Here is a 21,825-nt window from a genome sequence, read left to right on the forward strand (position 1 = left end):
GTAGGCCTACAGAAGGGCGGCCTACTGCTGTGTCTGGTGGCCGCCAAGGGTGGAGTCCCTGGCAGACCGATCCCCACACTTCTCTACATTTCCGGACATATCACACTGAAAGAAGGCCCTGGGGCAGACCCAGGACATACTGGAGAGGTTATATCTCTCAGCTCATCTGTAAACGCCTTGTGTTCTCCCAGATAAGCTGGAGGAGATATCTAGGATAGAAGTTGGTTCATAGACCTAGGTTCTCTGGTTGGAGTGCAGGGTTGCAAAAATTCAGTAAAGTAAGGTGGAGCCTAAATTCAATTCAATTTAATTCAATTCAATTTTATGTAAACAACGCCAAATCACAACAACAGTCGCCTCAAGGCGCTTTATACTGTACAGTAGATCCTACAATAATAGATACAGAGCAAAACCCAACAATCATATGACCCCCTATGAGCAGCACTTTGGCGACAGTGGGAAGGAAAAACTCCCTTTTAACAGGAAGAAACCTCCGGCAGAACCAGGCTCAGGGAGGGGCGGGGCCATCTGCTGTGATTGGTTGGGGTGAGAGAAGGAAGACAGGATAAAGACATGCTGTGGAAGAGAGACAGAGGTTAATAACAGATATGATTCAATGCAGAGAGGTCTGTTAAATCTCCTAAGCCTAAACCTCTCAGATTCTTAAAAACAAGGAATAAAATGTTAAACTGTGTGTTCACATACGTGTAAATTTGACTTTTTACACTGGCTTCCAGTTCATTATAAGATACAGTTTAACATTTCCTTCCTGTGAAAAGTTGAGCTGCTTCTCTTTGTATGACCTGCATTCAACAAAGTAATGACTGAACAGAGCCAACATATAAAGAATTACAATAGTCTCTGCGAGCGGTAACAAAAGAACATCCCCACTTGAAGGTATCCAACTAGAGTGAAGGTAATTTTCTAATCACGCGACACATGATGTGATGTCAACATTGGTGTGAGACACCCACAACACAGCAAGCTTGATGGTCCCATGCAACGAGAGTCCAGCCAGTATTATGGGGCCTTAATAACCGTATTACCTATAACTCAACAGCTTATTCACTCTCCCTGTCTGGAAACCTGTGGGCTCTCCTCAGATCCCTCCGAAGTTTCTGTTCTGGAACTCCCTCGAGTGAGATAACCAGATGTACCCAAAACAGTTTAGCAAGTCTTCCACACTTTTCCCAGTCCCAGCTACCATTGTTTCTCCTCACTCAAATGAGCTTCTGCTTTAGTTCCCACAGTCAGTTTTGCCATACCAGTCTCCTGTTTGTTCTCAGTAAGTTACACTTAGTCTGTAAATAAAGCTTTTAAACTTCTGGTGTGCTGGGTCTGAATTTAAAGTCCAGTTTGCGCCAAATACATGACCGCAGGTCTAAAACCCTAAAGTCAAGGAAACCAGCCGTAACACAGGATTAGCTACACTGGCCTCCATATGTACTGGCAGAGTAAGTTATGTAAAGCACAGTGGATCCACAACAGGCAATACATTACCCATTTATTTTAGTAAACAATGAGTTTTTTGTCAAATATCACAAATCACATGTGCTAACAGCATTTCCCAGTTACTGGAAAACACAGATGAATGAATGAACCAAGGATGTGTTTGATCTCTGACTCAGCTCAAGGACAAATGTGGAGTCAGGGCTGCAAAGGAGAGCAAAAACAAAAGCATATTAGAACATATGAGCCTTTAAGAAGTGAATGACACACAAGGATCATCAAATTATGTGTTTCTTGTTCCATTATAGCTGATGGCTAACACTGAGCACAGAGATCCAATACACCTGAGTGTATTATCAGTGTGGATCTCCATTAATACTCTCAGGCATGAAATTCATATTTCCCAGCCTTCTAAGGTTTATATAACTCTTAGTAACAAATTTAACAATTCAAATTTACATTCAAGTGCAGCGACAAATCACTTTGAGTGTTTTGGAGATCTGAAATCAGAAAACTGGTCTGAGCCTGTAATGTGAGATATTTAAGAAACATTGGTAAATTTGCACTAAATGTGTGCATCCTACTTTTACTTCATCGAGAAGCCCGACTTCAGTGAGCTGAGCTTGCTCAGTTTCTCATCATCAGAGCGATTCAAAAAAGATTGTTTCAAAAATAATTACTACATCCACTTCATCTTTTTGTATTTTTACTGAAGACAGTACCTTAAAATCCCAGATCACCATAGCTCCATCCAGACCCACGCTGCTGTACTGCACAACTTTGGCTTTGTCCAGTGATACAATACGCAGCTGCCTGCAGAGCACAAAGTAACAGCTAAGAAAGGAAATGACAACATAGGTGAAAATATTTGGACAGACAAAATGTCTGACGCGTACTAACAGATGCTCTTCTGTGAGCAAAGTGAGATCAACGGGTATTAATGATGGTTTTAAAATCAGTTTCCATTTTAATTTGTCAGTTCACTTGAATTGTATTTACATAGCACCAAATCACAACAACAGTCACCTCAGCACACTTTACTTTGTAAATAATAGAGAGAAACCACAACAATCATATGACCCCCTATGAGCAAGCACTTTGGCGACAGTGGGAAGGAAAAACTCCCTTTTAACAGGAAGAAACCTCCAGCAGAACCAGGCTCAGGGAGGGGCGGGGCCATCTGCTGTGATTGGTTGGGGTGAGAGAAGGAAGACAGGATAAAGACATGCTGTGGAAGAGAGACAGAGGTTAATAACAGGTATGATTCAATGCAGAGAGGTCTGTTAAATCTCCTAAGCCTAAACCTCTCAGATTCTTAAAAACAAGGAATAAAATGTTAAACTGTGTGTTCACATACGTGTAAATTTGACTTTTTACACTGGCTTCCAGTTCATTATAAGATACAGTTTAACATTTCCTTCCTGTGAAAAGTTGAGCTGCTTCTCTTTGTATGACCTGCATTCAACAAAGTAATGACTGAACAGAGCCAACATATAAAGAATTACAATAGTCTCTGCGAGCGGTAACAAAAGAATGAATTACCCCAATTACAACAAAGTTTCCTTGCAACCGGGTGACAGTAAGTAACTGAAGACCAATGGTCACTGAAGAAAGGAAGAAGGAAAATAAATGTTTTAATTCAGTTCAGTTTTATTTATATACCACCAAATCACATCAAGAGGCTGTAAGGGAAAGGTGTGGAGAGAAATAGGACCCAAGTGCAGACACTGACAACAAACTTAACTGTGAATAAGCTTTCATCTGCGGTGGGGACAGAAAACAAAAACAGAACATGGCAAAAACTAAACTAAACCTAAACTGGGAGCACCTACAAATAGACACAGAGGGATAATGGGGGAATGGGAAACAATAGGGGAACATAGCAGGGAGTAATCAAACATGACGAGACCAAGACTGAAACTCTTCAAATAAACCTCTGCAGATGATCTGTTAGCTGTTTGACAACTACTCTTTCAAGGATGTTTGATATAAAGGAAGGTTGGAGATTGGCCTATAATTAGCTAAGACTGCTGGGTCTAGAGATGCTTTTTGAGTAAAGGTTTAACTACAGCCAGCTTGAAGGCCTGTGGTACATAGCTGATTATTAGAGATAGGTTGATCATATTTAAGATGGAAGCATTAATTAATGGCAGGACTTCTTTGAGCAGTTTTGTAGGAATGGGGTCTAAAAGACACGTTGATGGTTTGGAGGAAGTAATTATTGAAGTTAACTCAGAAAGATCAATTGGAGAAAAAGAGTCTAACTTAACATCAATGGTACTAAGAGTAGCTGTAGATAATATTACATCTGTGGGATGATTACTGGTAATTTTTTCTCTAATGATTAAAATTTTATTTGTGAAGAAGTTCATGAAGTCATTACTAGTTAACGTTAAAGGGATGGTTGGCTCAAAAGAGCTCTGACTTTTTGTCAGCCTGGCTACAGAGCTGAAGAGAAACCTAGGGTTGTTCTTATTTTCTTCAATCAGTGATGAATAGTAAGATGTTCTGGCTTTGTGGAGGGCTTTCTTAGAAAGCTCTCCTGAGCCCAGACTTCTTGTTGAGAAAAGGGTGTCAATAGCATTCAGAGACCAGCTGATCAAATCCATAATTCTCTTTTAGGTTTTAGAGACCGACTGTGAGAGATTGTTCCAGGGAAAGTAAAAACACAAGACAAGACAAGGACACAAGAGGCTAAGCAGGGAAGCTAAGGGGAAGGAGGAGAGGAGAAAAGTGCGACCGCCTTCGCCGAGAGCCAAACGTATTTCAGGGCTATTGCTGTTGCATCATCCACTGATCGATGGGGACAGTATGCAAACTGGAGGGGGTGTATAGTGTCTGGGACCATGTGATTGATGTGACGACTGGTGTGAGTGCCACTGGCCTGAAGTCATTCAGAGTGGAGGTGTCTGGTCTTTTGGGAACTGGTATGATGATAGAGGATTTAAAAATACGTGGGAAAGTGACAGGTTGAAGATGTCAGAGTACACACCAGCTAGTTGTTCCCCACAGGCCTTCAGTACTCTGGGAGGAACTCCCAGGGTCCCACAGCCTTGCAGGGATTCCCCTTATTCAGAGCTTTCAGGACCTGTGTGTGTGTCACCTGAAAGACGCTATCTGTGGGGTCACAGGAGGTCTTTGATGGAGCGTCTGTGTTCACTCTGTCAAACCTGGCACAGAAGGTGTTGAGGCTGTCTGGAAGGGTGGTGTCTCGGGGGTCTGTGGTTGTTGTGGTTCCCCTGTAGGTTGTGACAGCTTGAATTCCCTGCCACATGCTGCGTATGTTGTTGTTGAGGTATTAGCCTTTAAGCTTTTCTGAGTGGGCCTCTTTGCTGCTCTGATGGTTTTTGCAGTTAGTAGCAGGCTCTCTTTTACTCCACCTAATTTCCTGCCTTGAAGCCCTCCCTCCTCTCCCTGATTTTCAGTTTAATGTCTCCATTAAACCAGGGTTTTGGTTGGGGACCCTACGCACAGTCCTGGGAGGGGCACAAACAGACGTACACCAGTTTGTGTAGTCGCTCACAGTCTCTGTGTACTCGTGGATGTCGTTAGCTGTTCCTTTGAAGATGCTCCAGCCTGTAGCCTCTAAGCAGCCCCGCAGGCTGGCTTTTGCACTGTCAGTCCAGTTGTTAATAGTCCTGACTGTGACGGGCTTCGTCTTGAGCTTTTCGTTGTAGATGTGATTTATTTCCCCTGGTGGAAAGGTTACAAACTGATGCAGTTCAGGCATATTTTTCTGGAAATGACAACGATAAAAGTCTCCCAGAACAATTCAGCCAGGGCCAAGTCAACATGTTAATTTTCATGCTCATTTATCATGTCGTGCAGCCCCCTCATCTCAGCCTCCTTATATCCAACACTCACAATGATGCACTCCAGTTCTCCAGGCAAGTAAAAAGGCCTTAACCTCACAGTCAGAAATTCCACATTTTCAGGGCAGGATTTTGAAGTTATCTTACAGTCAGTACACCATGATTGCTTGACGAGGGCGGCAATTCCTCCGCTGCGGCTCTTGCCGGTGCCCGTACAGCTTTGGTCCGCTCTGAACACCATATAGCCATCTGGTGATATTGCCGTATCAGGTGTCCTCTCCCCCGGCCAGGTTTCACAGAAACACAGTATGGAGCACTCCTGAATGTCTTTTAGCTTGGATATCCGAGCATGGAGTTTGTTCATTTTCAAGACTTAATTTTTGCAAGCAGCATGATTGATTGATTAAACCCTTTATTTGTCACTTGCAGTTGCCTGCCACAGTGAGATGATCATGGTGGTCATGTTGTTTAGGACGAACAGAATATCCATCACTGGTTCGCAGGTGTATCAATTTCCTGTTGAAGAGCCGTGAGCTACGCCAGGATCTTTCCCACATTGCGTTGCATAAGAACGGTGTTAGTACTCACAGCTCGTCCCAGCCCTTCGATCATTGCAGCTAGCCTTGTGGGGTTTTGAACAGCTGTAACTGCTTTCTTCAATTTCCGATTAGCCAGGGCCAAGCCAGTTCCAATCAGCACGAACCCAGTTATCATGGTTCAGAATAGGTAGATGTCTTTGATGTCCTCAATAGACAGTCCCGCTAGGGACACTTCTGCCACCATCCATCTGGTTAAGACATTTAATTTTTTGATCTACGCTTGTGCTTTTTGATTTCCTCACCATTTTCATAAATTCACACCTGTTGCATTTGATTTCAAGAACGGCTAACATGTATGATTCAATAGAAGAAAATGGATTCGGTATATTGTAAATGACAAAACACAGAGTGTTGAACAAAAATGTGAGATGAAGTATTTCACTGTTTTAAAAAGAGGTTATGCTGAAATGGTCATGTGAGCTAATAATAAATCTAATTGAAGTGAAATTGCATAAACTGAATGAAACACACGATATACTCATATGTACTGGAATTATTGACATGTCATTGTAACAAACCACGGCAGACCCGGTGACATTTTTATGCTTTTATGCATCGTTTATTAAATCTCACACAGTTGCTGTTCACACCACAGCTGCAGCCAACCCCCTGCCAGCTCAACATACCAACAACAACCACGACAGACAAAAAGCAAAACTTTTTATGCCGGTGAGGCGTGACTGTAGATGCCATGCAGTGGCGCCGCAGACCACGCCCTGCCAGTCATATTTAAGTACAGCATAGAAAAGACGGAAATGGAATGATATGTTAAAACTTTTCTTAAAGTGTTTATGTGAAAAAGTGGGAGAAGGAGAAGGTGATAAGGTGTGGCTGGACCAGTGGCGTGTCTAGAAAATTTTTGTTGGGGGGGCCAGGTAGGGGCACAGATTTGGAGAAGGGTGGCAGATTTAATTGGCAGATAATGTTTAAAAAAAAAATTCTACCAACCCTTAACCATAATTCAATAACCCTATAAACCTAATAACCAAATGCACTTTTAACTCTTATTAGAATGAGATTTTAACCACTACGGTGCAAAGTTTTTAGATACTGCGTTGATAAAGTACAAGAGATACAATCAGTGCTTTGTCAGTGTTTACTCAGCAGTCAAGGACATCAATATTTGCATAGTATTTTTACTGACATATAGTGCACATATGTTTTGGGCAAAAACATTTTTGAAAATTAAAATACGAACATTTGTAACAAACAATTGACAAATTAGCCAATGCCAATGCAAAACTTTATCTGCCTGTTAAAAAAAGAAGATAATCTTCTCACAAACTGGTGTTTGATTTTGAAACAGGAAAAAAGTGGAGAAACAACTGAAAAGACTAATATTTGAATAAAACCTGAAAGCAAGTAAATACTTTCTATGCTGCCTTATGGTAAACTTTGGTAATATTGATAAAGAACAACACTGGCTGATGATAAGATACAGTCAGCTGGCATGGTGACACTGCCAGTATTAACCTGCAGGGCTGGACTGGGACAAAAAAATTGGGCATTTTTACTACAGACCGACCCACCAGGTATTAAAGCCATAAAGACTTTGACTGAAAACAAATGCTGTTGTGACAGTGATGTACAGTCTTGTTGGTATATGTATGATTTCTATACATTTTACGTCAGATAAAAACTTTGGTTGTAAGATTCAGATAATTATTTAATAAAAGCGAGATATTTTAAATGAGAATAAGAAAGAAAAGTATTTCTTTGTGCCCCCCTCTCCCTGTTAATGCCCTACCTGCCCCCTGGCAACACTTTGCTAGACCCGCCCCTGCACAGTTACCAGCTGTCAGCTACTTAGAAAAGGATCCTGGTGTTATTTGTCTCTCAGAAACAGTTCATAACTTCCCTTCAACTCATTCATGTCACCTAAAAGGTAAACCTGTTTCTCCATCACCTGTTCAGCTCTGATGGTTCAGTAAGGACATCTCCTGGTTTCATCTTCATGTTTCCCTCTCACCACATATCCAAACCGACATCATGACCAGCAGCTTTACAGCTGTGGCTCCAGCAAACATCAGCTGATACTAGAAATTAATATTAAATACATTCTAACAACAGCTGATCAAGCTTAAACGTGCTGCTGTTGTTTAGCGCGACATCCGCTGGTTTCCTCTTTCTGGCACAAAGTGGGCGATAAACAAGAGAGAAAAGCCGATCAGCTGATCATTGATCAGTTTCATGATTGAAGTAGCAACAGGAGAGGGAGGGGAGAGAATGAGAGAAGAGGCAGCTGTGCAGCGTAACGACAGAATAAATCCAGCTTTGTGTCTTTTTTCCATTCTAGCTAAAGTCCGGGACAAACTGCGTCTCTTCTCAGCTCAATACGAAACGTGTAATATTTTCTCTGAATGAGGGACCATTCCATTTTTTTAAGGAGCCGTTGGCAACTCTACTAACTAACCTTATGAATAAAATAAAGTTCACTATCAGTAACATCATAGCACCACCCAGCTGTATAAAAACTCCGTCAAACTGGCTAGAACGCAGTATGAGTTATTGCAACTGACAGTAAAAAGTCAGCAACATGAAAATAAACTCCACCTAAACTTGGTTTATATCTGACCCAGATAGACTGCAGCTCATAACTTCTTACCTGAAGTTCAGTTCACCTGACACTCGGACTGGTGGCCGCTTCGGGTCTCTCCTCCTGCCTCCCCTTCCCTCATCCACCTGTTGCCTCTGTGGAAGCCCCGCCATAGCCACCACCAAACAACGGAGTTATTTCTACACATCGACCTGCATCTGGCCAATCCACCACCTCTCATTGTTCATGCCGTTACAAAAAAAATAAAAAATAAGTCAAATAAGCCCGATCTGCAGCTCCATACAGCAATGTTACGACTTAGATTACATCTTATAACTCATAACTCTTATGTTAGCTGCCCTCAGTAGCATACTGTCTGAAATATTCCACGGCTGCAATAATTCTTTAAGTGTTATTTTTTCCTTGGTATTCTAATTTCACCGAAGTTTACTAAACTCAACAAACTTAATATTACTTACCGGGACATTTATTCTGTCCTCATTTTCTTTCACCGAAAAATTGTTTCCTGCGGTGCCATCTTTCGTGCTTGGCTCTCCTACCTTTGCTAACGTGATGCACATAGCGCAGAAGCGATGCTGCATTCACTTACACTCGGATATCTGAGCGTCACCGTGAAAACATAATCGGACATTTGATATTTGATTGAATTTTATTGTTTTGCCTTTGGGGTGGCACCTGGGGTGGCCAGTCTGGTTTGGGGGGTGGCCTGTGCTCCCCCAGGCCACCCCGCTGGACACGCCATTGGGCTGGACATCAAGTGATTGTATGTCCAGAGAGGAGGGGGGGGGGGACATTCTTGTTTTTGCGATGAAGCAGAAGATTTGGCTCTGTGGTGACTGTAGCTCAGATGGTAGAGCAGGTGGTTCGATTTGCCTGCGTGCACCAGTCTCAGTGGGCAAGATACTAACCCCAACATGCTCTCTGATGCTTCTATCGGAGTATGCATGTGTGTGAATGGTACATAGAAGCACCTACATAGAAAGAGCATAGAAAAAAAAGTGCTTGAGGGAATAGGCGACTGAGGGATTGTGTAAAATGTAAAGCTCAGAGTAGAAAAGAGTTCTATAAGAACCAGTCCATTTAGCATGGACACACTTTCCTGTAGCGTCCTCTCTTGCTGCAGTTATATCTTGTCACCTCATTACTTGATTTCCAATAGTTGGGGAAGCTGGCACATCTGTAGCATGCCGTCATTCAGCAGGTGTTTGATGTAGGGTTTTGTGTGGTGATTGCTTTTACATCTTCTGCGTAATGGTCACTGGATCAGTGTCCCAGTTATTATCCACCGTCAGGTCAGTTTGCTGACTTTTAATGGCTTCAGACTGCCTTGCTGTGTTGACAGCTTTGGACTGCAGAGTTAAGTCTTTATCCAGCAGCTCAGATAGGCAGGTTTACTTCAGTCCTACCACTGTATGATGTCTGATAAATTTGTCATGCAAAGCACTATAGTTGCTGTTTTCAGCCAAGGCATACAGTCCAATAATAAAGGTGTCTAATGTCTCCATAGCTTGTTGAACTCTGTTGAATTTACAGTAGCTCTCTTATACATCACATTCTTTCAAGGTACAAATTACAACTCATATGTCTCTTTTACTGCGTTCTACTGTTGTTATTCTGCCTTTTAGAGAATTTGACCACCTAACATCATAAAATACAACAAGGTGACCTGTTTAACATTACATTACAATGACTCGTCAAGAATGTCTCATTTCTTTTAAATACCTGTTGCATTAACTCCTCTCACCTGGAGTGTCCTCATGCTTCTCCTCACACCACTGCAGGGAAGGACTAAGACTCTAAGACAGTGCATGGAAAAGACTTCTGTCTTTTTTCCATGCACTGTAAATGGTCCTCAAAGTGTGACTCAGGTAACACAGCCTTATGACATGTTAAGAAGTGTTGGAAAAGCTGGTTTGTCCTTTGGTTATAAGAATTTGAAGAACTCCAGGGGAACAGTGGTCTCCATCCTCATGTCCAGAGGCCTCCTTCTCTGCCTTGGACTTGGACTGGAGGCCTGGTCATTTGTCACCAGATGTTGGTAGGGTAGAAGAATGCTCCAATTTGGAAGAAATATGGAGCTGTTAATGTGTGGATGAGTACCCAAATCAAAGGCGATGGCTTTCTCCATTAGAAATAACTTTAATTTCAGTTTTATTGCAGGTATTTCAGAGGTCGGTCATCCAGACCATGGAGAAGAAAAACCCTCCCACAAAGACGTAAAATAAGAACAGTTCGGGGCTAAGGTCAAAGGTTTATCTGCCTCTTACTATTGGCTGATAGTGAGACTAAGATCATTGTTTGTTTTTTGACCAAGTGGACATCTAAACCAATGAAATCAACCATATATAGATAAGACACGGAAGGGGCCTGTTTGGAGGCGTGGTCCCACTCCTGAAATTCAGATAATTTATCTCCAATTAAACAGTTCTCAAATTTAACTTCATATCTGAGTGTCTCTTAGTTATAGACCTGGGCGATCATGGCTCAAGAGTTGGGAGTTCGCCTTGTAATCGGAAGGTTGCTGGTTCGAGCCCCGGCTTGGACAGTCTCTGTCGTTGTGTCCTTGGGCAAGACACTTCACCCGTTGCCTACTGGTGGTGGTCAGAGGGCCCGGTGGCGCCAGTGTCCGGCAGCCTCGCCTCTGTCAGTGCACCCCAGGGTGGCTGTGGCTACAATGTAGCTGCCATCACCAGTGTGTGAATGTGTGTGTGAATGTGTGGATGACTGGATATGTAAAGCGCTTTGGGGTCCTTAGGGACTAGTAAAGCGCTATACAAATACAGGCCGTTTACCAAAGACCTGTCATTTAGTCTCATTCTTTTCCATGGTTAGAAATTAGTCACCAGAACATCCCCACTTGAAGGTATCCAACTAGAGTGAAGGTAATTTTCTAATCACGCGACACATGATGTGATGTCAACATTGGTGTGAGACACCCACAACACAGCAAGCTTGATGGTCCCATGCAACGAGAGTCCAGCCAGTATTATGGGGCCTTAATAACCGTATTACCTATAACTCAACAGCTTATTCACTCTCCCTGTCTGGAAACCTGTGGGCTCTCCTCAGATCCCTCCGAAGTTTCTGTTCTGGAACTCCCTCGAGTGAGATAACCAGATGTACCCAAAACAGTTTAGCAAGTCTTCCACACTTTTCCCAGTCCCAGCTACCATTGTTTCTCCTCACTCAAATGAGCTTCTGCTTTAGTTCCCACAGTCAGTTTTGCCATACCAGTCTCCTGTTTGTTCTCAGTAAGTTACACTTAGTCTGTAAATAAAGCTTTTAAACTTCTGGTGTGCTGGGTCTGAATTTAAAGTCCAGTTTGCGCCAAATACATGACCGCAGGTCTAAAACCCTAAAGTCAAGGAAACCAGCCGTAACACAGGATTAGCTACACTGGCCTCCATATGTACTGGCAGAGTAAGTTATGTAAAGCACAGTGGATCCACAACAGGCAATACATTACCCATTTATTTTAGTAAACAATGAGTTTTTTGTCAAATATCACAAATCACATGTGCTAACAGCATTTCCCAGTTACTGGAAAACACAGATGAATGAATGAACCAAGGATGTGTTTGATCTCTGACTCAGCTCAAGGACAAATGTGGAGTCAGGGCTGCAAAGGAGAGCAAAAACAAAAGCATATTAGAACATATGAGCCTTTAAGATGTGAATGACACACAAGGATCATCAAATTATGTGTTTCTTGTTCCATTATAGCTGATGGCTAACACTGAGCACAGAGATCCAATACACCTGAGTGTATTATCAGTGTGGATCTCCATTAATACTCTCAGGCATGAAATTCATATTTCCCAGCCTTCTAAGGTTTATATAACTCTTAGTAACAAATTTAACAATTCAAATTTACATTCAAGTGCAGCGACAAATCACTTTGAGTGTTTTGGAGATCTGAAATCAGAAAACTGGTCTGAGCCTGTAATGTGAGATATTTAAGAAACATTGGTAAATTTGCACTAAATGTGTGCATCCTACTTTTACTTCATCGAGAAGCCCGACTTCAGTGAGCTGAGCTTGCTCAGTTTCTCATCATCAGAGCGATTCAAAAAAGATTGTTTCAAAAATAATTACTACATCCACTTCATCTTTTTGTATTTTTACTGAAGACAGTACCTTAAAATCCCAGATCACCATAGCTCCATCCAGACCCACACTGCTGTACTGCACAACTTTGGCTTTGTCCAGTGATACAATACGCAGCTGCCTGCAGAGCACAAAGTAACAGCTAAGAAAGGAAATGACAACATAGGTGAAAATATTTGGACAGACAAAATGTCTGACGCGTACTAACAGATGCTCTTCTGTGAGCAAAGTGAGATCAACGGGTATTAATGATGGTTTTAAAATCAGTTTCCATTTTAATTTGTCAGTTCACTTGAATTGTATTTACATAGCACCAAATCACAACAACAGTCACCTCAGCACACTTTACTTTGTAAATAATAGAGAGAAACCACAACAATCATATGACCCCCTATGAGCAAGCACTTTGGCGACAGTGGGAAGGAAAAACTCCCTTTTAACAGGAAGAAACCTCCAGCAGAACCAGGCTCAGGGAGGGGCGGGGCCATCTGCTGTGATTGGTTTGGGAGCCAGAGATTAATAATAACTAATGATTAAACAGAGAGAGGTCTATCAACACATAGTGAGTGAAGAAGAAACACTCAGCTTTGGAAATGTTGGCAGAAAATAAAGTGGGTGAGAGCTGTAGGATGACAAATAGTATAAAATATTTAAAACATGCTTCCTTCACTCAGTTGTTTAAGAACAGAACCTCCTCAGCAAAGGTTATTGTGCCTTTTCAAATTAAAAAGCAGTATTCCTCACGTGATGCTGTTTTGATGAAGTGCGTCCAGGTCACCGGTTTCCTCGTCAGTGGCCTTTTTGTCCAGGTTGCGAAAGTGTTGCATTGCTGACATATTCCCTTTGGAGGTCTGCTTTGGGATATCAAGCTTCTTCACAAACTCCAGAGAGCGTGGGCCCTTATACGTGTACTGGTAGGGGCAACAGTCATGTCCCTGGGTGCAGAAAAAGCACAAAAGAATATCTGATCATTTTGGATATTCGGTTTTTCAATGTGATATTGTGTGACCAATGGCCATGGAGCAGCAAAGCTCAGACACAATTTAGTATAATTTTTTTTGTTTTATTTGTCAAGGCTTCAGTTTTGTCTTTCTGTCTTGAACATGCCTTTCACATGACTCAGAGTCATTTAACCTACTGATAATATGGAGATTTTACATCTTTACACAGTTGAATAATTTTGATTTACACAGACAAACACATGGAGCGGGGCATAGTTACCGCAGCAACAATCTCAGTAGGGCTGATATAGAGGACGCTCAGCAGTGGCAGGCTGTCACTGGTCAGCTGGATTACCCTAACAGGCGAACAGGTGAAATGATATAAGGTCATGCACCTGTGGCACTCCTATATACAAGGAAAGGTTTACAGTAATGGCTATATGTTTAAGTGAATAAAATAATACTCCTCATATTAATGAAGTAAGTGGTTCGGTAGCAATACTTACTCCTTCCCCTGTGTGGCATCAGCGACACTGATGCTGCTGTTGTGGGCCACCCAGGCCAACTGGTCTCCACTGGGAGAGAAGGAAACACTGTGTACCCACCCACCACAGTCTTTATGCTCCAGCATCATCTCCCCAAAAGGCATCTTGGCCCCCCAGGCAGTGGGCCCGGGCTTTTCCTCAATGTCCTTGATGTAGGTTGAGAAAATCCTGGGAAACACAAATATCTCTTTGTTAGTTCTTAAATAGTGAATCAGTGTGTTTTGTCTACTTTTTCATTACCCATAAAGCCTGTATGGCCCATAACCAAAATGAATAAGACATCTTTGGTTCAAGTGTACTGACATTATTTTATAACATAAAACCTTGTGGTTGCCTTTCATGCTTGACATATCTGACTTTTTACTTTTATTATTTAAACATTTTTACACAAAACAATATTAGGTTAAAGCAAATATAGTATAAAATTAAACTTAGCACAAAAACCAGATTGATGCTTGATGGCAGTTATTTATTTCTCCTTAAATGGTGCTACATCTTTAAGGAGAATGTGTGACTTATGCAGCAGAGTTGAGTATTTGGGCTGTGCCATTGAAAACTTATTCTGCTACTGACTTTTGTTTTGAGCTTCTGGTGACAATAAGGTGATTAATCGACACCAGACTAGCAACACTGGCTACAACAGTCAGTTTGCTTCTCATCCAAGTATGCCATGTTTGACTGATCAGGCAAATTCAAGCTGGTGTTCTGCAAAACCGAGCTGCAACATTATTTCGCGTGATCCCTAGTACCATCTATAAACTGATGGTCAAGCTCCATGTAATGCAGGATGTCGAAGATAGGCTGTGAAGTGGGCATGCCAAGAAGATGACACGACAAGAAGACCATTTCCTCACCCTGTCAGCCAGGCGAGCCAGGAGGTCTGCTATGGCTGCCCTTCACTGTCAGGACCAGTTGCAGTGGTGCTGGCGACACATGCACTGGACTTGAACATGTGGAGGAACATTAGCGATGAGTCCAGATTCTGCCTACAGCAGTTGGATTGTATGGTAGTGTGAAGACGCAAAGAACACTGAGCTGATTTCTTCACCAGCCAGAGATTTTGGTTGAGGCAGTGCGATGGTGGTGGCGAGGCTTCTCCTCACTGGAGGCAGTTTCAATGCTGAGAGGTATCGAGATGAGGTTGTGCCACCAGGCAATCCCATATCTCCACAGTCCGGGACCAAACTCTATTCTCCAAGATGACAGTGCTCGTCCCCACAGAGCGCAGTTTACCAGAAACCTCCAGAACTCGGGAGGAGAGTGGGTCGATTGGCCTACCTGCAGTCCTGACCACAACCACATTGAACATTTGCGGGATCAGTTTGGATGCGATGTTTGCGCAAGAGAGACAAATGCTGGTTGAAGAATGGGACGCCGATCCACAGCAGTGTGTGACCAAGCCAGTGACCAGCATTAGGAGGAGGTAACAGGCTGTTGTGGCTATGTATGGTAATTCAGACTTCAATGATCCAGTTCAATGAATGACACCAAACAACAGTCAAACTGGCACTGCCAGAGATGATTTGGCACACTTTCTTATGAAAGTAATGTGTCTTCTTTATCCTGATCATGGCTTTAAACTGAAATTCCCAACACCTGCTAACTCTAGACTTAGTCAAACTTTGTGTAAATGGACTGATTCTTATATAGCGCTTTTCTACTGTCCTGGAGTACTCAAAGCGCTCTATACAACACGCCGCATTCACCCATACTCACCCATTCACACAAGTACTCTATGCCTCTCACACTCATGCACATTCATACTCCAATGGTTGCATGGGGGTTAGTATCTTGCCCAAGGATATTTGGCATGCAGACTGGGGGAACCAGTAATTGACCCACCAACCTTCCGATTGGCAGATGACGTGCACTACCTCCTGAGCTACAGCCACCCCTTAAGATTTACACAAAGGAAATCCTAACCCTCACTGATGAGGGCAACAGAAGACTGTAAGTGTGATTAAGTCAAAATAAATTCCACTGTATTAGTATGTGTTAATCAAGGAGCAAGATCCAGTGCAACAGTGTGGCTTGAAGATTTGTCTAAAACAAATTTATACTGAAATAAGAAGTGCAAATATGTGAGAAAGATGCAGTCATTGTGTGTCTTCATCATGCAAAGATCGACCACAGGTTTCGTTGTAGTTTCACCTGCAGTGAAGGTCTGCAGACCCTGCTGCCAGGAGAATGTTGTTGGGATGCCAGTCCAGACTCAGCACTGTAGAGCAAATTGACTTCTTGATGTGCTTACTCAGCCACCTAAAGTGGAGGAGGAATGTTAGAACCATTCCTATCATACTAACAAAAATCAACATCATCACGTCTTATGTACCAAACACAAGTCTTTTAAATGAGATCTTATATTGCTCACCAGTCATTTTCCTGCTCGAAGTAGCAGATAGAGATAAGACGGGCTCCACTGCCCAGGGCAAACTTGTTCTCCAGTGGGGACCACTTCACACATGTGGCTGCACGGTTGATGCGTACCAAGACTAAGGTAGGTTTCCAGACACCATCCTTCAGGGTCCACACATAGGCATTGCGGTCGGAGGCACATGTCACTATGCGATTAGACTGCGGGGCCCAGTCTATGCCTATGGATGACAGATATGGACACTATATATCTGAGAAACAGCTGCAAGAAGGTATAACACAGAAATATGTGCATGGAATCTTATAGTTGATAGGTATCCTCACCCATCACACACAAAACAGATTTATTGAATTGATTTATAGATAATGGTAGAAATAATTTCCTGAAGCATTCTTTATGGCAGAGGAGTTCAGTAAGTCTGAGGAAGACGGCTCTCTACTATGTCAGTAGTGTGGAATGGATCAGGTGAGATGGGCTGTACATGATAGGAAGCAGTTTGTCCATCACTGACTAAAATGATTCTGGCCAGTGATGGTTCCAGCATTGTGAATTGATCAGAAAAGTAAATGGCATTTGCGACAGACTGCTAAAAGATCTCCAAGATGTTGCTGCAGGATCTGAGCTTCCTGAGAAAATAAAATGAGGTGTACCTCAGGTACCTGTAGCTGTCCACCTCCTCACCTATGATTCTAATGGGCCTAGTCACATTCTTTTCCCCTCTCTTTACCATCTCTTTTATGTTGCTGACATTCAGAAGGAGGTGATTTCTGACTTATTGCTTCACAGACCTCCTCACCAGCTCCCTGGACTCCATCTCCTTACTCCTCCCTTAATACTCCACCTTCATTTTTTGCAACTCCCCTTTGTTCCCTGACCTAATGACCCTCTTCTTATCATTCAGTACGCCTTCAGGTCATTGCTTGATATGATGGTATACTTGCAGATATTTATATAGTCGGTGACGCCGTCTGTAATGGTATTCATGTGTTGGAATTTATGGTCTAGCAGAGGTACCAGATACTTGAACTTAGCTACTCACTGACAGTCAGTTATACTTGGCCAAAATACAGACATTTAAACCTCCCAAAAGGTGTTACATCTGTTGCAAACACATGAAACTAACATACCATGACTGGATAAGAGCTTTAAAATGTGCATTAGAATTTATCCAATTACTTTCATAAGGATTTTTTGATTTATTTAAAAACACAAATTATACCTTTGCAGTCAACTCCATTTAAAGCTCTAATATAAAATAGAAATCATACATCTCATGAAGCACATACTTTTGGTGTAATTCATCTGCAGTCAATTAGATTTTGTTTCATTGGTCTATAAACCCTTCTTATGGACTTATTAGAGGTCTTATAGGTCTTATAGGTATTCTTTAGTCCACTGGCCTTGGTTCATGGCCCAAACAATCCCCCTTTCTGACATCTTAGCAATTCACCGTGTCAGACCTACATGTTGCAGTCTTCTCTGTATAACTGAAGCAAAGACTTGCACCCTTTAACTACTATTGAGCTGCAATCTCCAGCTATCACACCTGCTGTTGACTCTCACAAACCTGTATTCTGATTCTGTTGTTGCTTTGGGTCTGCCAGACCACTTCCTGTGTGAGTTTCCCCAGTTTCTGAGTGCGTATTGGTGGAGACTGTACTCACTGACACTTTGATTTTCAGTAAACACACTTAGAATTCTAACAAAATGTTTCAGCTTTAATTTGGTAAATAAATGTTGTCTTCAACGTTATGTCCTACACAAAGAAGTTCACTGCTGTTAAAGGGTCTATGTACTGAGAGAAGTATGTCATCTGGGGAAGAAGGATTTCTTTTCTAGTGTTGCATGCTTTGTTGTGTTTTAATGTTGAGTGTATTTTAGTGTTGCGTGCTTTTATTGTATTAACTGGATCTTCTTTCAGAGAGACTCCGCCCCCCGCTTTCCCTAATTAGACACACCTGGAGGGCACAGGGGACAGAAATCAATCAGGCCTCCCTTGTTGGCAGCAGCCAATAGGAGGGCCTGGCAGGTCAGAGAAGAGAGGTGTGGCCGGACGCAGAGGAGAAGGAGAGAGCCATGGAGGAGCGTGGCGGGAGGTGCAGCCACAGGAGGTGACTGTGCGAAAGGACGCAGCCGTAGGCAGCACGAGCCGTGGAACAGTAACTGGCGGCAGGGTGGGGCCGCAGTCGCAGGAGAAGGAGAGAGGGCCTTCGGTTCATCAATGGCAGACTTTGTCCAAGTGGCAGCAAGACGCCAGCTAAAACGCTTTAGGCACAGAGCAGCGGCAGGCGGGGTTTAGAGCTCTGCACTTGTGGGGTAAGTCCCATTGTAAAAATGTATAGAGACATCCCTGGTACATTAGGATGGGTGCTCCTGCTTCACTGTGTTTAGCGGAAGCAGAGCGGAGTGGCGGAGGACACTACTGGAGGACGCTGACGGCCTGGCCCCATTGGTGGAGTTCAGTGGACTGAGACTGATTGGGACCTGTAACAGCGGATATGTAAAGCTAATTCATATACACGTAATATAATGCTTGTTCTTTTATTTTGGTAACTTCCCGTGTAACCGGAAGTGAATGATGTAACGGTAACCAACTTGATGTACAAAAAATGGCCTGCATTTTTTGTATAGCGCTTTTCTAGTCCATAGGACCCCAAAGCGCTTTACACTACATTCAGTCATTCACCCATTCACACACACATTCACACACTGGCGATGGCAAGCTACATTGTAGCCACAGCTACCCTGGGGCGCACTGACAGAGGCGAGGCTGCCGGACACAGGCGCCACCGGGCCCTCTGACCACCACCAGTAGGCAAACATGGGGTTAGTATCTTGCCCAAGGATATTTGACATGCAGCCAGGAGGCAGCCTGGGATCGAACCACCGACCTTCTAATTAGTGGCTGACCTGTTCTGCCACCTGAGCTACAGCCACCCCAAAAAAGACGGAAGAAAACGGAAAACTAATGCTAACGGAGAAAAGGGAGAGAAAAACATGGTTAAATTGTACAAAAACGAATGGTTCTAGCTACAGTCGACAGGGGAACAAGGTTTGTAATGTACATGATTTAATTTGAGCAATCTGAAATGCATAATATGTATTATATAGTTTAATAGAAAACGGTTAGACCAGCATAATGGCGGTTAAAATGGTGTTACATAAATAACATGGTAATTGTTTTATTTGTTTGTCTAGCTCTTACGTTGGTTCGTTGTCTGATACACGGCAAGGAATAATAAAGGTCATTCAACAACCATCAGTTCTGGCCTTCTCAGTTCGACTGGATGCTACAGGACTCTTAGGGGGGCTTCAGCTCCCAGACTGCAGATCTTTATTGTCTTTAGTTTTATGTTCTTTTAATGATTCTTTCCAACTCCGCCATTGCCTGGTGTCAAGTCCAGGATGAGAAAGGAGGAGGGTTGGGCGTGGGTCTAGCAACCCCATCCTCTTAAAAAAAAAAAGTCATGCTACAGAAACTGCAACAACAAATACATCCCTACAACTGCCTGGACAGGTAGACTCCTCTTCAGTGGGGCCCATGACGCGTGCCAGTGAAAGCCATTGGGAAGCCAGCTCGCTGGCAAGTCTGCAAGGGCAGTTGAACCCACTATCATCCAATGTTATGCATCCACTAATGCAGCGCGTTAGTGGGTGCATCGTCATGGGTGACTTGAACGCCAAGGTGGGAGGCGACAACACAGACAGAGAACTCATCATGGGTAGACACGGCATAGGCATCTGCAACAAGAATGGAGAGCTGTTCACTGACTTCTGTTCCTTTTATGACCTATCCATGGGTGGCACCATCTACCCACACAGGAAGATCCAAAAGACCACTCCGACTTCACCAAATGGGAAGACTGACAACCAGATCGACCACTTCACCATCGACCAGAAGTGGAGACGAAGTATGCTGGACGTCAGAGCAAGGCGCGGTGCTGATGCAGCCTCAGACCATCAGTTGCTAGTGGCAACACTGAAGACCAAATTGAGATCCTTATGCAACTCTTCAGGAAGACCACCCCACAAATTATATATATAATATAAATAAAATTGAATTGAATTGAATTGAACTGAAATTCAACATACAGTTTTTGAAAGAGGGCAAGCAAGAAAAAGAGTTCAACTGTGAAGTCAGGAACAGGTTTGAAGCCCTTGGGGATCTGGTCGAAGAGACAATAGAGAACTCCTGGACAGAAATACAGAAGACCTGGAAGGCCGTTTGCACCAAAGTCCGGGGGAAGAAGGAGAAGGGGCAGAAAGAGTGGATGACAAAAGAGACATGGGAGAAGGTAGGGAAGAGGAAGGAGGTGAGGCAGAAAATTAACAGATGTCAGGATCAACATGAGAAAACAGACCTCAGAGCACAATATTGGGAGGTGAACCGAGAAGTGAAGAAGAGTGCCAGACGGGACAAAGGACAATTTGTGCACAGTATGACAGAAGAGGCAGAAACAGCAGCCAAGCAGAACAACATGAAGAGAGTGTCCTTGTCAGGAAAGATAGGTGGAACATTTTGAAGAGATCCTGAATCCACCACCACCGTAAACAGTTCCCGACACAGGGCCTGATGGCATCCCTCCAGAAGCTCTCAAGCCAGACGCGGCAGCAGCAGGGGAGATGCTACATCCTCTCCTAGTGAAGATATGTGAACAGGAGCAAGTGCCTGCGAACTGGAAGCATGGGTACCTGATGAAGCTCCATAAGAAAGGCGACCTATCCCAGTGCAGCAACTGGTGAGGAATTATGCTGCTGTCATTCCCCAGCAAGGTGTTGACCAGAATGATCTTGCAGAGACTGACGAAGGCACTGGACAAGAGACTGAGATCAGAGCAGGCAGGATTTAGACAAGACAGATCATGTACAGACCACATCATCAAGCAGTCTATTGAATGGCAGTCTCCCTTGTACACAATCTTTGTTGACTTTGAAAAAGCCTTCGACAGCGTTGACAGGGAGACCATGTGGAAACTGACGCAGTACTACGGAATCCCGCAGAAGCTCATCAACATCATCCAACAGCTATACGAAGACTCATCCTGCCAGATCATCCTGACTCTTGGTGGCGCTGTCACTTGGTGTTCACTCGCTCTGTGGTAGAGTATCACTTCCTGTTCCTGCTCAAACACATTGTTGTTTCTGAGTAGCTTATCTGCTTAGCAATTTAATTAAAAACTTTAAATACATTCTTTTTTCATAGTATAATCTTCACATGCTTCATCCGAAGCACAATTTCTGTGTACTCACTACCTAATTTATAGCCAAAGTATTCACTCACTGTCTCTGTACTGTTTCTGTAGCTTAGCTTAGCTCGTAGCCGACTTGTTAGCACCATGGCTACTTCACCTGTCCCTCCTGCACTTTCTTGCTCATTGTGTCAGATGTTTAGTTACTCCTCGGCCTCCTTTAGCAGTAATGATATCTGTAACAAATGTAGC

The 21,825-nt window shown here is 43.1% G+C and overlaps 1 protein-coding gene across 2 annotated transcripts in view; it reads right to left on the minus strand.

Moving 5' to 3' along the window:
- Window positions 1-1,491: 1,491 nt before the first annotated feature.
- LOC308412148 (actin-related protein 2/3 complex subunit 1A-A) overlaps window positions 1,492-21,825 on the minus strand; it is a 32,939-nt gene continuing 12,605 nt past the window's right edge. The window contains exons 4-10 of one of the 2 annotated variants that reach the window (XM_080906288.1): window positions 16,382-16,604; window positions 16,162-16,269; window positions 13,972-14,178; window positions 13,746-13,821; window positions 13,269-13,459; window positions 2,172-2,262; window positions 1,492-1,653 (exon numbers count right to left, since the gene is read on the minus strand). In XM_080906288.1, the coding sequence (XP_080762414.1) occupies window positions 1,648-1,653; window positions 2,172-2,262; window positions 13,269-13,459; window positions 13,746-13,821; window positions 13,972-14,178; window positions 16,162-16,269; window positions 16,382-16,604 (902 nt within the window). In that variant the 3' untranslated portion in view covers window positions 1,492-1,647. Of the gene's footprint in view, window positions 1,654-2,171; window positions 2,263-10,594; window positions 12,037-12,554; window positions 12,646-13,268; window positions 13,460-13,745; window positions 13,822-13,971; window positions 14,179-16,161; window positions 16,270-16,381; window positions 16,605-21,825 lie in introns of those variants that run through there. The other variant, XM_080906287.1, reaches the window with a different exon arrangement.

The sequence above is a fragment of the Rhamphochromis sp. 'chilingali' genome (assembly GCF_963969265.1).
Source record: "Rhamphochromis sp. 'chilingali' genome assembly, chromosome: 15".
Lineage (NCBI taxonomy): Eukaryota > Metazoa > Chordata > Actinopteri > Cichliformes > Cichlidae > Rhamphochromis > Rhamphochromis sp. 'chilingali'.